Source organism: Bison bison, unplaced genomic scaffold, assembly GCF_000754665.1.
Source record: "Bison bison bison isolate TAMUID 2011002044 unplaced genomic scaffold, Bison_UMD1.0 scf7180017864260, whole genome shotgun sequence".
Lineage (NCBI taxonomy): Eukaryota > Metazoa > Chordata > Mammalia > Artiodactyla > Bovidae > Bison > Bison bison.
In genome coordinates, this window is record NW_011494832.1 from 10,929,430 (window position 1) to 10,945,285 (window position 15,856).

A 15,856-nucleotide genomic window follows, 5' to 3' on the forward strand; every position below is an offset into this window, starting at 1 on the left:
TTCAGAGACTTTTCCTTCTGCTTTATTATGATTGATATACAATATTGAGTCAGTTTATGGTGTACAACTGTTGATTTGATACACTTCTGTACTTCAAAATTATCACCACCATAGCTTTGTCTGACAACTGAATCATGTCCCATAATTACCTCTTTTGCATGTGTGGAGAAAATTTAGATTTACTCTCTTAGCAACTCAGAGACTCTCTTTATGGCGAGCTGATAATCACTTCCTAAATTTTCAGCCTGGTGATAGCACACGGCAGAAACAACATGTAACTCGCACCAAATGTTTTGTCTTTTTCCTCTGAGGAAAAAAAAACATTTAAATGTGTGTTTAAGACCCCTCCCCACCTTAATCATTCTCTGATCTTTAACGTCAGTGGATCCCAGTCTGCTCAGGACTGCTTGTTGAGATTGTTACAAAATACTCAGGACTCTTCCCAGATCCACCATCTAGAGTGTAGGGCTCAGAGTCCGGGAGTCTATTATGAACGAGCCTACAGGGAGGCTGGTGCACAGCCAGGTGGGAATCCAGATCTGTGTTCCTGCTATGAAATGTGTGATCTGAAGATCAGCACCAACTGTGTTATAAGTCTATTCCAGACCTTCTGTCTCTAAGAGGAGTGCAGGTGAAGGACATTCCTTCATGTCCTTCAGGACCCCTTTCCATGTGCCATCTAGGTGTCAGAATGGTGCCGTCTGCTCAGGTGTGTGGTCTGATCAGTTCCCATAGCAAAGGGGATTCAGGATTCAGTCCTTGTTCCTCTGCTTCTATAGCCAATTCTCCCCTCATCTGTGACCTCATCTATTCTCAAGGCTTTGAATATCATTTATATGGTGTGACCACTTCCATCTATTTCTCCAGTCAAGTGATCTCAACTAAACCCTAGACTAGTAACCCAATTCAGTTGCCACCTCCCTAAACCAAATGCTGATGATGCCTCCTCAACATGCTCCTTCCAGAGTCCTTTCATTTCCACAGTAGGTGCCCCACATGCTTACTTGCAAATCTCAAATTTTGCAGTCCTCCTTCACTCTTTCTCATAACTCAGGTTTAATCCTCTAGGAAATGCTGTAAAATGCATTTTCAGAATAAATCAAGAATCCACTCACTCACTACTATCTTCCCTGCTCACACCCCAGACAAGCAGTAGCCTCCCCAGCCTGGACCCTGTGCTGTTTCCCTCAGGCTCCTCTGCGCCTCCCTCGCGCTTCACCTCCTGCCTCTGCACAGCAGCCTGGCTGACCCTTCCAGAGAGCAGTCATAGCAGGTCCTCCTCTGTTTGTATCATCCTATGACCTCACAGCTTACTGAGATAAAATCAACCCCCTCTAACATCCTGGAGGCCCACACGATCTGGCCGGACATGGGATCTCATCACAACTCCTTTTCCTTCAGCCCCAGCTGCCTCCTGGCTCTCCCTTGAACACAGAACCCTCGTGCATTTGCCCTGGAGGCTCCTCTGCCTGGAGAGAACCTCCCCTAGACCTCCTTGTGGACAATCCTTCATGTTCTCCACATCTTTACTCAAAGGTCACCTTTTCAGTGAGGCCCCTGTGCACCCTAGTAACACAGCCACCTTCCCTGTCCCCACACACTCACACTCTGCGTCACCTTCCTCAGAGCATTTACCAACCTATACGGGAAACACTTCACTCACTAGGCTCACAGTCATGCTCTGCCCCTTCCTTCTAGAACACATTGCACATGGTGGACAAGGTTTTTCAGTTGTTAGTTCACTGAGTTCTCCTAGATGCAAAAAGAGTGTGTCATGTCTCCATCACACAACAAATATGAATGGGCAGTAAAGCACTTCCCTATTCCAGAGATAGTGTCTTTATTAATGTGACCTCAGGCCACATGCTGTCTCATTGCAGTTACAGCACAACATCCATTCGCACCGACCTCAATGCGGCCTATATTTTACTCACAAAGGCTGATCTCCCTTCCCTCCCACACCGATCAGCCCGCATACCACACACAAGGCTCTATCTCTTCAGAAAGGGAAGATCCTTCGCTTCCGGCTCCTATATTCAACCCGCTGTGATTTTATTAGACTAGCTTTCTAAATCTATGAGTTGAGATGGGAGCCAATAGTAGCCTTAGAAGATGTAAGGGCAGAAAAGGGGGCAGACTGCAGAGAAGAGAGAAGTCCAGCAAGAATTAAGTCAAGATAAGAAAACTATTGGGTCCCTCTTCTTTGCAAGTTCCATCACGTGGTTCTTTTTAAAGATGGAGAAAAGTTGGAAGAAGAATCCGGCAAAATTTCTAGGATGGCAAGAGCTGGATGGCTCTGAAATTTCCCTCTTGACACCGCTGAGATCCTGTGTGTATGGATCCCTTGACTTGTGGGGACAATGACAGGCAAAGTGACCCCTGCTGCTGTCAGAGATGGGATCACCCAGAGAAGAATGAGACCAGGACTCTACACATGAAAAAGAACAGTCATTACAGCAACAACAATAATAGCAATAACTAAATAAGCAAAATATAAACACATTCAAAAATGACAGGAGCTAAGGATTGGTTCAAGGCCTGAGCCTAGGCTAACCGTTTAAGAAACGCACCCTGCCCATGGTGCTGGAGATACAAGGCCCAGGTGACTTCTCAGTCCATGATCACAGGTCCTTGGTGGAAAAAGGATTTACTGAAGGGACAAGGACAATGGAATGGAGAAGAGTGACCAGTCCAGGAGTGACCATGGGCAGTGCATGCATGCCCACCAGGCATGGTTCACTGACTGGGCACAGGCCCTGTCCATACTCCTCACAACCTCCTCCTGTTCTCCTGCAGCTGACTCAGCACAGCAAACCTGTGGATGGATCTGGAAGGTTCTCAGTGTTTCAGTTTATTTCCTCTTTCAAACTTTAGGAATCCTCACCTTTATTATCCAATCCCCCTTCATAGCATCAATTAGAAAAGACAAATTCATCTATACAGATTTTATCTTCAAAAAGGAAATAAGACATCATTACTCAGTGCATATGAAGCAAAGAGCTTCACGTTATGCCAATAGGAGCACAGATACATTCAGATGCAGCTGCAGAAAGAGGGGTCTGGGGATATGACATCACAAAGCAGGACCGAGCATCACTCAGTCCCCACAGGGCAGCTGTCTCACACTGTGAGAGAAAAGAATCAGGAACCAGTTCAGGTGGTCATGTAAGGGCTGACATTCTCCACAGCCCCCCACATGCTCACATGTCCCACTCAGAGACCCCCGCCACCCAGTGTGTCCCCTCTGCCCCAACTACTCTCCCAATCTAGACACCCCAGTGTCTCACCTTTAGGAACCATGAGAGACACATCAGAGCCCTGGGCACTGTCACTGCCTGGGGGAGAACAAGACCAGGATGTGGTCAGAACCCACAGGAGAGAAACTAGAGAAGGCACTTTGAGGAGGGTGAGCCCCCCATGGCCTCCTGTCTGCACCCTCACAAGGGTCTCAGGAATCACCCCCTCCATACTTACTTGAAGCCTGGGTGTAGATCCGTCCTTTTTCACCTGTGATAAGAAAATATCACGTGAGAGGCCAGGGAGAAGGCTGAGTCATGAGATCCTAGAGGAACATCTAGTCCTGGACCTCAGAGAACTTTCTGGAACTGTGGTCAAAACTCATGCCAGGATCAGGAACACAGAGAAGGGAGACGTGTAAGGACGGGGCCACCTGCCCTCCTGGAGGTCCTCAGCAAGGACCTCCCTCTGACCTTCAAGTGCTGGAAACCTGGTCCCCAACTGGAATTAGGAAGGTGAAAAATTTCTCTTTCATTTTCACACGTTTTTTAGAAAAGGAAAATATTAGCATCAGCTCCAGACACCACATGTGTGTGGAGGGTACTTTCCAGTAACCAGCCAGGTAAACTTCTACCTGGGCTGAAACCCCCAGTGAGACAAGAAAACTCAGGTCCCTCCCTATCTTCCCTACCTGAGCGTTTCTTACTCCAGATCACAGCTCCAGCCACCACAGCCACCACGAGGAGAACCAGGACAAGAATGATGCCCATGATGGGGACAGAGGGCTGAGGAGGTTCTGTGGAGGCAAGGGAAGAGGCCCTGACCTCAGGCTTGAGCCCTGACCTTGCTGAACTGAGTCCTGAAGGGCTCCTGTTTTATCTGAGAGGAAACTCCATTCCTACCCCCTCCTTTACCCCATCTCAGGGTGAGGGGCTCCTGAAGCCCCTCGTGCTGCACATGGCACGTGTATCTCTGCTCCTCTCCAGAAGGCACCGCCAGGGCCGCCCACTTCTGGAAGGTTCCGTCCCCTGAAGGCCTGGTCTCCACAAGCTCCATGTCCTGGGTCTGGTCCTCCCCATTGCGCTGCCAGGTCAGTGAGATCTCCTCAGGGTAGAAGCCCAGGGCCCAGCACCTCAGGGTGACCTCACGCTCAGAGATGGGGTGATGGGTCACATGTGCCATTGGAGGGTCTGAGGAAGAATCAGAAAATTCACAGTTTGTGTTACCTCCATGGGTCACTAAAGCAGCATCATGTGACCATCCTGAGAAAGGACAGGCAGTAATTTTTTCCCCCAGCTTTAGTGAGGTATACTTAACAAAAACTACACATTTAGAGTGTACTACATGTCAGTTTGATATATATGTACACTGTGAAGGTAATTAATGTATTCATCAACTTGCCTTATGTGTGTGTCTGTTTGACAGGTGTGATGAAAATGATTAAGATCAATTTTAAAGTATACAATACAGGATTATTATTAACTATAGTCACCAGGCTGTACATCAGATCCCCAGACTTATTATGAACTTTTTTTACCCTCTAAGCTATGGAACATTGAAGACCATATTTTTGAAAAAAGCAGCACAAGAGCTAGATAAATTCCTCAAATCAGAAATCAGGGATGATCTATATTAGTCCTTGGAAATTTCTAGAATAAGAGACTAGGATAGGTGCTCTAAAAATGTGAGGGGGAGAATACAGACTAAAGGTCCTGATTCTGGTGAAGGCTGAATGACTCAGAAAAGCTGGAGTCAGGCCTCCTAAGATGCTCTCAGGGTGAGAACAGGCCTTGAGAGACAAAGTCATGGATCACAAGATGGTGGCCGGGGTCAAAGGGCACCGCTGACCAGCTATTTCAGGGATGGTTTGTTTCCTGCTTCTTCGTCAAAGACACTGGATTCCTTAATTGTCCTTCAGAGAAGTGGGGCCACTGGTGACTGTCTTGTACAGAATATGAAAACCCGGGCGGATTTCCTCCCTCTCCTGACAAGAACCTGGGGCGCTGTTTCCACAGGGACCCCATTTTCCTCTCCTCGTGGGAAGCCAGCTCCGGCCCGAGGGGAGATCAGGGCGGCCCCGTGCCCCTCGTACCTGCGCGCAGCAGCGTGTCCTTCCCGTTCTCCAGGTGTCTGCGGAGCAACTTCACGCACTCGCCCTCCAGGTAGTTCCTGAATCTCTCCGCAGCACCTGTTGCCTCCCACTTGCGCTTGGTGATCTGAGCCGCTGTGTCCGCCGCGGTCCAGGAGCGCAGGTCCTCGTTCAGGGCGAGGTAATCTTTGCCGTCATAGGCGTGCTGATTATACCCGCGGAGGAGGCGCCCGTCCGACCCCACGCCGCAGCCGTGCATCCACTGGATGGTGTGAGACCCTGACCCACCCCGACCACCCGCGGTGATTAAACCCAAACTGAAAATGAAACCGGGTCAAGTCCCCACCGGCTTCTCCAGGCAGGGGGCCGGGCGTGTTCTACAATGTTGGGGTGACCCTCGGACTCGCCGACTCGGGGGGACCCGGACCGGTCCCTGGGGATGGGGGTCGTGACCCGGACCCTGGCCGCGTCGCTCACCGGCCTCGCTCTGGTTGTAGTAGCCGAGTAGGGTGTTCAGGTTTGCTCGGAAAGTCTGTGTGTTTTCCTTTTGTATCCGCGTCTCTTGATCCCAATACTCCGGCCCCTCATCCTCCACCCACCGCGCCCGCGGCTCCATCCTCGGATCTGGACGGTCGCTGTCGAACCGCACGAACTGCGTGTCGTCCACGTAGCCGACGGTGATGAAGCGGGGCTCCCCGAGGCCGGGCCGGGACACGGCGGTGAGGAAATACCTCATGGAGCGAGGGCCTGAGAGCGGGGGGGGGGAGACGGCCCGACCTCCCCGCGGCGCGCGTCCCGGGTCCGAGGTGATGGGACAGGGAGGGCGGAAGGGGCGGAGGGTCAATGAGATGGAAGAGGTCGAAGACCGGCCCGAACTTCGGAGGGGGAAGAAAAGAGGGGTCGGGATGCAACGGAGGGACAGGACGGGACCCGGGGAGGGGGCGGGTCTGGGCAGAGCAGTCGGGGTTGCTCGTTCCCTGGGGTCTTGCCCACCAGACTCCCGGAAGATCCCCTCGCCTCTCCCCGCAGAGGTCGTTCCCTCCCGACCCCGCACTCACCCGCCCGTGTGTCTCGGGGGACCAGGACCCCCAAGAGGAGCAGGAGGAGGGTTCGCGGCCCCATGACGCACATCCTCTGGGTCTGGGAAGAAGCAGAATCCGGGCGGGTCGGTGGAGACTTTGCAATCGGGATCCGCGGAGAGGCTGATTGGTTTCTCTAGAAACCGAACACCCAGTGGCAGTGAGAACTGGAGCGGCGTCACGAGTGTCCAAGCAGGAGGGCTCGACACAGGTTGTGAGAGAGAAAGTGAAACTCGGGGAGAAGGGGAATCCCTAACATGGAGCGTCCCAGCCCCAGACACCGCCCTTGACCCTGAGATCCGGAGAGGCTCTCCTTCCAGGGACCTGGGACTTTGCCCTGATACCTCCTTTCCTGCTAGGTAGGATGTTCAAACTACCGCACAAATTGCACTCATCTCACAGGCTAGCAAAGTAATGCTCAAAATTCTCCAAACCAGGCTTCAACAGTACGTGAATCGTGAACTTTCAGATGTTCAAGCTGGATTTAGAAAAGCCAGAGGAGCCAGAGATCAAATTACCAGCCTGCGCTGAATCATCGAAAAAGCAAGAGAGTTCCAGAAAAACATCTACTTCTGTTTTAAACTGTGGAAAATTCTTCAAGAGATGGGAATAGCAGACCACCTGACCTGCCTCCTGAGAAATCTCTATGCAGGGCAAGAAACAACAGTTACAACCGGACATGAAGCAACAGACTGGTTCCAAATTGGGAAAGGAGTGCATCAGGGATGTTTATTGTCACCCTGCTTATTTAATTCATATGAAGAGTACATCATCCGAGAAGGCAATGGCACCCCACTCTGGTACTCTTGCCTGGAAAATCCCATGGACGGAGGAGCCTGGTAGGCTGCAGTCCATGGGGTTTGGAAGAGTCAGACATGACTGAGCGACTTCACTTTCACTTTTCACTTTCATACATTGGAGAAGGAAATGGCAACCCACTCCAGTGTTCTTGCCTGGAGAATCCCAGGGACAGAGGAGCCTAGTGGGCTGCTGTCTATGGGGTCGCACAGAGTCGGACATGACTGAAGCGACTTAGCAGCAGCAGCAGCAGCAGCAGCAGCAGTGTACATCATGCAAAATTTGGGCTGGATAAAGCACAAGCTGGAATCAAGATTGCCAGGAGAAATTTCGATAACCTCAGATATGCAGATGACACCATCCTTAGGGCAGAAAGTGAAGAAACTAAAGAGCCTCTTGATGAAAGTGAAAGAGGAGAGTGAAAATGTTGGCTTAAAACTTAACATTCAGAAAACTAAGATCAGGGCATCTGGTCCCATAACTTCCTGGCAAATAGATGGGGAAACAATGGAAACAGTGAGAGTTTATTTTGGGGGGCTCCAAAATCACTGCAGATGGTGACTGCAGCCATGAAATTAAAAGATGTTTACTCCTTGGAAGAAAATCTATGATCAACCTAGACAGCATATTGAAAAGAGACATTACTTTGCTAACAAAGGTCCGTTTAGTCAAAGCTATGACTTTTCCAGTAGTCATGTATGATGTCAGAGTTGGACTACAAAGAAACCTGAGTGCCGAAGAACCGATGCTTTTGAAGTGTGGTGTTGGAAAAGACTCTTGAGAGTCCCTTGGACTGCAAGGAGAACAGTCAATCTTAAAGGAAATCAGTCCTGAATATTCATTGGAAGGACTGAAGCTGAAGCTCCAATACTTTTGCCACCAGATGTGAAGTACTGATTTATCAGAAAAGACCCTGGGCAAAGATGGAAGGCAAGCGGAGAAGGGGATGACAGAGGATGAGATGGTTAGAGGGCATCACTGACTCAATGGACATAAGTTTGAGCAAGTTTCAGGAGATGGTGATGTATAGGGAAGCCTGGCGTGTTGCGGTCCATGGGGTCACAAAGAGTCGGAGTCAACTGAGCGCCTGAACTGAACTCCCTTCCTGCACCAAGAACTCTTTGTCCCACCGTCTCCCCGAGTCCAAGTTCTGGGGCTGTTTGTGATTTTGATTAAAATATCTACACAATCTTACAAATTAGTGAGGACCCCAAGGATAGTATTATGTGACCACTTCTATGCATATTTTCCATACTACGAATAATAAACCTTAAAGATTTTTGTTAGTTTATTTAGAATAATATTAATATGAATAACTATTTCCCAAAATAAACAGGGTAGTGAGAAGCATGGAGCTTTTTACATTTTTTCCAAGTCTCTTTCTTGTCTCTTTCGCTAGAAAACCACTGGGTTTTCAGGTTTGCATCTGCATTGAGTTTGTTATTTTGATTGAAGTGTATGAAAGTGAAAAAGCTCACACATACTTAGGAGAAGTATATTTTAATAATCTTTTCAGATAATTGTGGATGTTCATCTTGGATACAAACTAAAACTATACAAATTGTAGTTTCTCAAAGGTTTTTTCCACAGTGGACCTGAAACAATATCATTGACTATTTTCTATTCTGTTACATTAAAATCCATAAGCCTATTTTGCACATTGAGCATCTCTTGTACTATTATAATATTTCTACAAAGTAATACATTGTTTCACTTAATTAGAGTCGGACACGACTGAAGCCAATTAGCAGCAGCAGCCTAATATGTATTCATATCCCAGACAGAAGTCTGATGTAGTGTCTAAGAAAAATAACATTGGCCCTTTCATCTCACGTGGTCTAATGCACCAGACTTGAGGCCCACAAATCATGAAGAGCAGTCTATTCCAACAGAACATTCTGTGCTGAAAGAATTGTTCTATGTCTGTGCTGTCCAGTCAGGTAACCAGTAGCTACATGGGGCTATTTAGCACCTTAAAGTGTCTGTTGTGCTGAGCACTTTAATTTAATTTAATTTAAATAGCAATATGTGGCTACTAGCTAGCATATTGGTCAATGCATATCTAGAATGTTGTTAATTAATCTCCTGTCTCTTTCCCCTAAAAGATCCTATGTGACTCATGGATTGATGCACATTAAAATAATCAATATTGAAGTCATAGATTTGTCTGTGCAGGTCTTAGATATAGCTTTAAAATACAGCATGCTCTGAACGTTTCTTTAATGTGTATTTTAACAGATAGAGTGTTCAGACATGGGCCAAACCATGGTTTATCACCTTAAGGTCGTAAGTGTTCAAAACTGCCCATCACTGCTAGTTGTCCGATAATGATAAATGGGTATAATCCTTGATCTCTTGGTGTTTTCCTTAACCTGGTAAACATAAGGACACACAGAAGTTATCAACTGAACACAACAGATATCAATACTTTGTAGGACTTGTACATACTTGTAAAGTTGTGAAGCAGAACATTAGAATTCACCACCTTATTACTTTTTACTTACTGCTCCTGCTATATATGCTTTCTTCCCAAATTCAGTCAGTTTTGTTTCCTTTCACCCTTGGACCCCTCTCTCCTAGACAAAAATATACATGAATTTTTTTACATATGTGGAATGAAGAGTTTTATGACCCAAAGCTTAAAAGTCATCAAAGCAGATAAATCTTTTCTATGTCAATCAGACACTCAGGATACAAACATATGCCCCTATTGCAATGGAGACACATAAAAGTTTTTTGCAAACAAGTAACATGTCTCAATATTCTTCAGCCAAAGACCACCAGAAGCAAATCTGTGGGGAATCAAGTTGGATTTATGCTGGGTACAGCAAGGGAGATTACACAGTATCAGAGACGATAGATCACTCCAGTACTCTTGCCTGGAAAATCCCATGGATGGAGGAGCCTGGTAGGCTGCAGTCCATGGGGTCGCGAAGAGTCAGACACGACTGAGTGACTTCACTTTCACTTTTGACTTTTATGGGTTGGAGAAGGAAATGGCAACCCACTCCAGTGTTCTTGCCTGGATAATCCCAGGGATGGGGGAGCCTGGTAGGCTGCCGTCTATGGGGTCACACAGAGTCGGAGACGACTGAAGTGACTTAGCAGCAGCAGCAGCAGCAGCAGAGACCATAGATAGTGTCCTTGTAAAGTGTTAGAACATATACAGCCAGGAGTCCCCAAACTCTGAGCTTGGCCTGGTACCTCCTGTCAGATCAGTGCCAACATTAGATTAGAAATAACGTGTACAAAAAATATACTGTGCTTGAATCATGCTGAAACCATTCCTCCCATCCCTGATCCATGGAACAACTGTCTTCCATGAAATCAGTTCCTGGTGCCAAAAAGTTGAGGACCGCTGATATAGAGGATGTGGGCTTTGATTTTGAGAAGCATCTGTGCGAGACTGGCTCACTCTAGATTGGGTGTGGTCAGGAAGTGGGGATAATTCTATGCCTGGGCACCTCAGTGAGCCTCTGCTATAGGGAGGGCAGACTAGAGCGAGGATACAGCTGTGACTGGGAGGAAGCAGTGGTCTCTGGATCAGCACAGGGAGAGGTTTGGTCCACGGTGAGGGGCACCGTGCTGCCTGGTTGGTCTGAGCTTGTACAGAATGCTGTCGTGTTCTTGTTTTGTCTCTCTGTGTCATGCACTCAGATGTCCTTGTCTGATGCTGATCTTCTGTGAGATGACTTATGTCCAACAGGAGAATAACACAGAAGCGAGGTGAGCTCCAGCCCAGCTAGAGGATCAGAATGTACATCCTAGTGTATGAGCTGAGGGTGATCTGTCAAGTGCTTACAAATGTAAGGGATTTTCATGTAATTTTTGAAAGCATTATTTACCAGCACACAAGAGAATTGAAGAGATACTCAAGCATATACAAAAATAAATAATCCATATTCTTTCCCTCATTCCCCATTCACTCAAGTCCTCAATTCAGAAACAAGTGCAGTTAGAAATTTCTCATTTTTCTTTCCAGAAAAGTATACTGTTCATTAATGAATACTGTTAGATCAGTAAAAGAGCTCAGGCCACAGCCTGGGAGAAATTATTGTAAATTCACATATCTGATAAAAGACATGTTTTAGAATATACATAGAAGTCTTCAACTCAACAAAATGAAAATAACTATTTAAAAATAAAGTCTGAACAGACACCTCTTCTAGAAGATATAACAATGGAAATGTATATGAAAAGATGCTAAACATCTTATGTTGTTAGGAAATGTAAATTACAAAGACAGTAACGTGCATCACACCTGATGGCACATCTACAGTCCAAGACCTGGTGATGCCAAGGTTGGAGCAGCAGGACACAGAGCAGCAGAAACCCTCACTCACTGGGGCAGGAATAGGAAGCAGCACAGCCACCAGAAATAAGAGTCAGCAGTTTCTAAGGAAGCTACCCAGAAACTCTCCATCCTGTCCACTGATGAATCTAGTATTTCTCCAACTCATTTGAAAACTTATATTTGCACACACCTGACCCTGATGCTGGGAGGGATTGGGGGCAGGAGGAGAAGGTGATGACAGAGGATGAGATGGCTGGATAGCATCACCGACTCAATGCACATGAGTTTGGGTGAACTTGGGGAGTTGGTAATGGACAGGGAGGCCTGGCATGCTGCGATTCATGGGGTGGCAAAGAGTCAGACACGACTGAGCGGCTGAACTGAGCTGAACTGCACACCAATGTGCATATCAGAGCGCCCCTAAGTGTGGGCTGCACATAGTGACTTTCTTCTAAAGATCACAGGGTGAGGAGTGGGAAGGTAAAAATAGAAGTTCACACAGAAACCTGGGAAATGTACCTTAGCCAGGTGATGAAGTGAACTTATTAGTGATATCCCAGTGGACAGTGTGTACCTTTGGTGACTGGAGAATGTCACTCATCTCTGTGGTCCTCTTCCCAAAACCCTTTGCCCCAGTCAAATGGAAAGATGTTCTACTACGTCTCTGAGCAGTACTCCCCGAAACATCAAAGTCATCAAGAACAAGAGAAGTCTGTGTGACTGTCTCAGTCAGAGGAGCCTGAAGGAGACACAATTCAGACTTAATATGTGTCTTTCATAGGATCCTGGATCAGGTTAAAGGAAAACTAATGAAGTCCAAATAAGTCCTGGAGTTTAGTAACACTGTATCAATATTGGTCATCAGCTGTGAGGAATGTATGATGGTGGTATAATGTCTTCACAGAGTGTGGGATATATAGAAACTCTCTACTAACTATGCTACTTGTTTGTAAATCTCAAACTATACTAAAATGAATGCACATTTTAATATCAACTAGAAACGAACAGGAAATGGAAGAAGTGATTATCAACTTTCCAGGATGTTTTCATCAATGAGCTTCTGAGAAGAGACATGGAGAGAAAAGATGGAAACCTGAGATACAGGCGGGGTTCCAGCGCTCTCCTCTCCTCTAATCCTTGCTGTACCCTCGAGCCTGACCCCAGAGCTGCTCAGAAACCACCTTCACCCCCTCAATGGACCAGGGCAGCCACCTCTGTCTGACTCAGACCACAGTGCATCCTCTGCCTTCCCTGTGCAGAACTGGAGAGGAAAGAGTGGTTATGCCCCCGTGTGGCCACAGGGCTGATGACAGGACACCTGAGCTCTCCTTTGGCCTCCTTACCAGAGACCTGCCCAGGCTCTCCTTAGGCTCCCAGCAGTGGGTGAGTGCTGTGCACACAAGCTGGTGTCCATTCGGTGTCAAAATCAAAGTTGGAATTTCACCCAAAATACACGCTGACATGGACATTTCTCTCCCCATTAAATAACCAAGGACTTTGGCCTCAGAGAGGATCAGATATCAAGGCCATAATGCCAGGTCCAAGGTGGAGCCCACAAACATACAGGGTGTCCTCATGATCAAGGGATGGGACCTTGCTACTGGCTACTGCCACACTTATAGACTGTTCCTTAGGGGAATCAGCTCTGGAACCTCCATTCCTAGGATGCAGTAGGAGAGGGGAGAAAGAGGAGGGAGAGGACATCCCAAAGTGCCTGTAAAGGTGGGGAGGCTCCTGGAGAAGTGTGGAGAGGCAGGAAACACTGACATTATGGGATGGAGGCCATGGGCGTGGAGGGGAGGAACCAGAGAGGAGAGGGTGGGGGAGGGTCATTGAGTGGATGCGAGCACAGGGAAGTGGGGTCTGAGTGGGGAGAGGCACAGGGCCTTCGGGCCTGGGCGCTGGTAGAGGCTTTGTTTTCCACCTGGATGATAAACACACAGGTGTCAGCTCTGTATTTTGGTAGTAAACTATACTTATGTTTTCGGTATTTTTCTGAAATTACATGTATCAGTTCAGTTCAGTTCAATCACTCAGTTGTGTCTGACTCTTTGCAACCCCATGGACTGCAGCAAGCCAGGCCTCCCTGTCCATCACCAACTCCCGGAGTTTACTCAAACTCATGTCCATTGAGTAGGTGATGCCATCCAATGATCTCATCCTCTGTTGTCCCCTTCTCCTCCCACCTTAAACTTTCCCAACATCAGGGTCTTTTCAATGAGTCGAATCTTTGCATCAGGTGGCCAATGTATTGGAATTTCAGCTTCAGCATCATTCCTTCCAATGAATATTCAGGACTGATTTCCTTTAGGATGGACTGGTTGGATTTCCTTGCTGTCCAGGGGACTCTCAGGAGTCTTTTCCAACACCACAGTTCAAAAGCATCAGTTCTTTAGCACATAGCTTTCTTTATAGTCCAGCTCTCACATCCTTCCAAGTATGCTGTGACTCAAGTAGAGGTGGAAGAAGGAAAAAGAGAAAAGGAGAGAGCACAGGAGATTACAGGAATTCCTTTCTTCCAGAGAAATACCCTCACCTCAGTCCCCAGTTCACACACCCCCATACATGATGTTGGGGGCTTCGGTGGTGGGGGGAGACTCAAGGAAGGGAGAGCTCATCCTCAGCTCACACTCAGGGTTACTGGGACATTGTCCATTTATTTGCTAAAACAGTGGGACCATTGTGTCAGAAAGACTGGCCCAACAGATTGGGAAAAAGATCTGCCCAGCTGGTGGCTATGAAGGTGGTTCCTGGAGATCAAAGGACAGGACCTGGAGTGGAGCCTGGAGGCCACAAGGGTGACAAGGAGATCAGGCATGAGTCTGGGCCAGAGGCTGAAAAATGACATTCTCCCTCTCTAGAGACAGCAAGGAGGGTACCCCTCCTCTCCAGGCATCACACACCTCCTACCCTTTGAAGCCTCGAAGAGTACTCTTCTGCCCTGAGTCCTAAGAGCCCAGGACCCCAGCCTCCTGCCTCTTCATCTCCTTTGTGGACCTTACTCTCTTCCCACACAAGGACAACAGAGATTAGCAGGGGTCTGGGGAAGTCATGGGGTGGCACGGACCCTCATCAGGGTGAGAGGTTTAGGTCACCAGAGCATAGACCTCAGTTTTCTTCATGTTCCCAGCAGGGGCGCCACTCCTGGCACACAGGAGGTTCTCCATCAGTTCCCTGCCTCCTGGAAGCTGTTTCTGAACAACTAGTTATAGACTGTGTTGTATTTACATCTCATTCCACCCCGCTGTGAATCCCTTGGTGTGTCACTCACTGAGACCCAGTAAAGAGCCTGACATCTAGTAACCACATAACAAATGATGAGCAAATCAGCGTTGGGTTTTCTTCAACCGACTAATACGTGCATAAAGTCTAAAAAGTTCATATGACATAAAGGGTTACAGTGAAAAGTAAATTTCCTCCTCCATCCCATCCAAATCTGTCCATATTCCCTCCCAGGACAAGGTAAGTGTTACAGTTTAGACAGTATTCTAGAGAGAGAGTCCATTTTGTAAGATGGTATTTTCCATACATTCTATCTATGAGTTTGTTATCAGTTAGTAATATATTTTGAGATTGTTCTATTTTTAAAATACAATCTAATTAAGTTTAAGATATTGATAATAATGATTCTCCACTGATGATTTTAAACATTTACGTATAGGAAAAATCCTTCATCTTCCATAATAATAGAGTTTTTCTTAGACAAAGTCACCCAGATTTAAAATATACTCATTCTCCAATCTCTCTGAGGCTGCTTGTCCTCATGGTTAAATTCTCGCCAATATGATGAAGCAGATGTAAATTTTTGAATTTTGATCTTCAAGGGAAGAAACTTTTCCTCCTTTCCTGCTTTCCCTGGTTGCTCCCAAACCATGAATGTGGTCTTAGGTCCTCGGTCCATGCCAACAAGGGCAAGGTCCCAGGGAGAGCAGAGAGGAAAGGTCTCGGGGACCTGGATGCCTGGACAACCTCGTGCTACAGGGCCGCCCTAAGGTTAAGGTGTTAGTCGCTCCGTCATGTCTGACTCTTTGCAAGCCCACGGACTGTAGCCCTCCAGTGTCCTCTGTCCATGGGGTTCTCCAGGCAAGAATACTGGAGTGGGTTGCCATGTCCTTCTCCAGGGGATCTTCCCAACTCGGGGGTTGAACCCGAGTCTTCTGCACAGGGGGGTGGACTCTACCATCTGACACCAGGAAAGCCCAAGCAGCCCTGCAGGGCCACCCTAGCAGCCCTGGAACTCCCTGCCTCACTGTCCTGGGAGACGCACACCAGCTTCCTTCCTGTGAGACCAGTGTTACTTGGGTTCTGCTGCACACAGTGAATTAATACATATCGGGAGAACAGGATTCCCAGAGTGTG

General features: G+C 47.5%; 1 protein-coding gene and 1 pseudogene across 5 annotated transcripts in view; both read right to left on the reverse strand.

The window, feature by feature from the left end:
* The window catches only part of LOC104994574, a 56,183-nt pseudogene continuing 40,327 nt past the window's right edge, over window positions 1-15,856 (reverse strand). The window contains exon 8 of the transcript XR_825959.1: window positions 1-2,428. The product of XR_825959.1 is annotated as a BOLA class I histocompatibility antigen, alpha chain BL3-7-like (transcript). The remainder of the gene's footprint in view (window positions 2,429-15,856) is intronic.
* LOC104994546 (BOLA class I histocompatibility antigen, alpha chain BL3-7-like) lies at window positions 6-6,500 on the reverse strand. 4 transcript variants are annotated; one of them, XM_010848173.1, is made up of 8 exons: window positions 6,385-6,498; window positions 5,804-6,073; window positions 5,330-5,605; window positions 4,152-4,427; window positions 3,929-4,033; window positions 3,475-3,507; window positions 3,288-3,335; window positions 6-3,125 (listed from the first exon to the last, which is right to left on the reverse strand). In XM_010848173.1, exons 1-8 carry the CDS (start codon window positions 6,455-6,457, stop codon window positions 3,121-3,123), a joined length of 1,086 nt encoding a protein of 361 aa, XP_010846475.1. In that variant the 5' UTR covers window positions 6,458-6,498; the 3' UTR covers window positions 6-3,120. The 4 variants fall into 4 exon arrangements, with proteins under 4 accessions (XP_010846475.1, XP_010846474.1, XP_010846473.1 ...); XM_010848172.1 differs by having other exon boundaries at window positions 6-2,650; window positions 6,385-6,491; XM_010848171.1 differs by having other exon boundaries at window positions 6-3,335; window positions 3,944-4,033; window positions 6,385-6,500.

What these genes read in the sequence shown, in the direction of transcription:
- LOC104994546 (XM_010848170.1), bottom strand. Translation starts at nt 6,457, where the DNA reads ATGTGCGTCATGGGGCCGCGAACCCTCCTCCTGCTCCTCTTGGGGGTC. An exon ending in CTGGAGTAAGAAACGCTCAG is followed by an intron (nt 3,508 to 3,928) that starts GTAGGGAAGATA and finishes TTCTTATCACAG; the next exon opens with GTGAAAAAGGACGGATCTAC. An exon ending in GATCTACACCCAGGCTTCAA is followed by an intron (nt 3,336 to 3,474) that starts GTAAGTATGGAG and finishes GTTCTCCCCCAG; the next exon opens with GCAGTGACAGTGCCCAGGGC.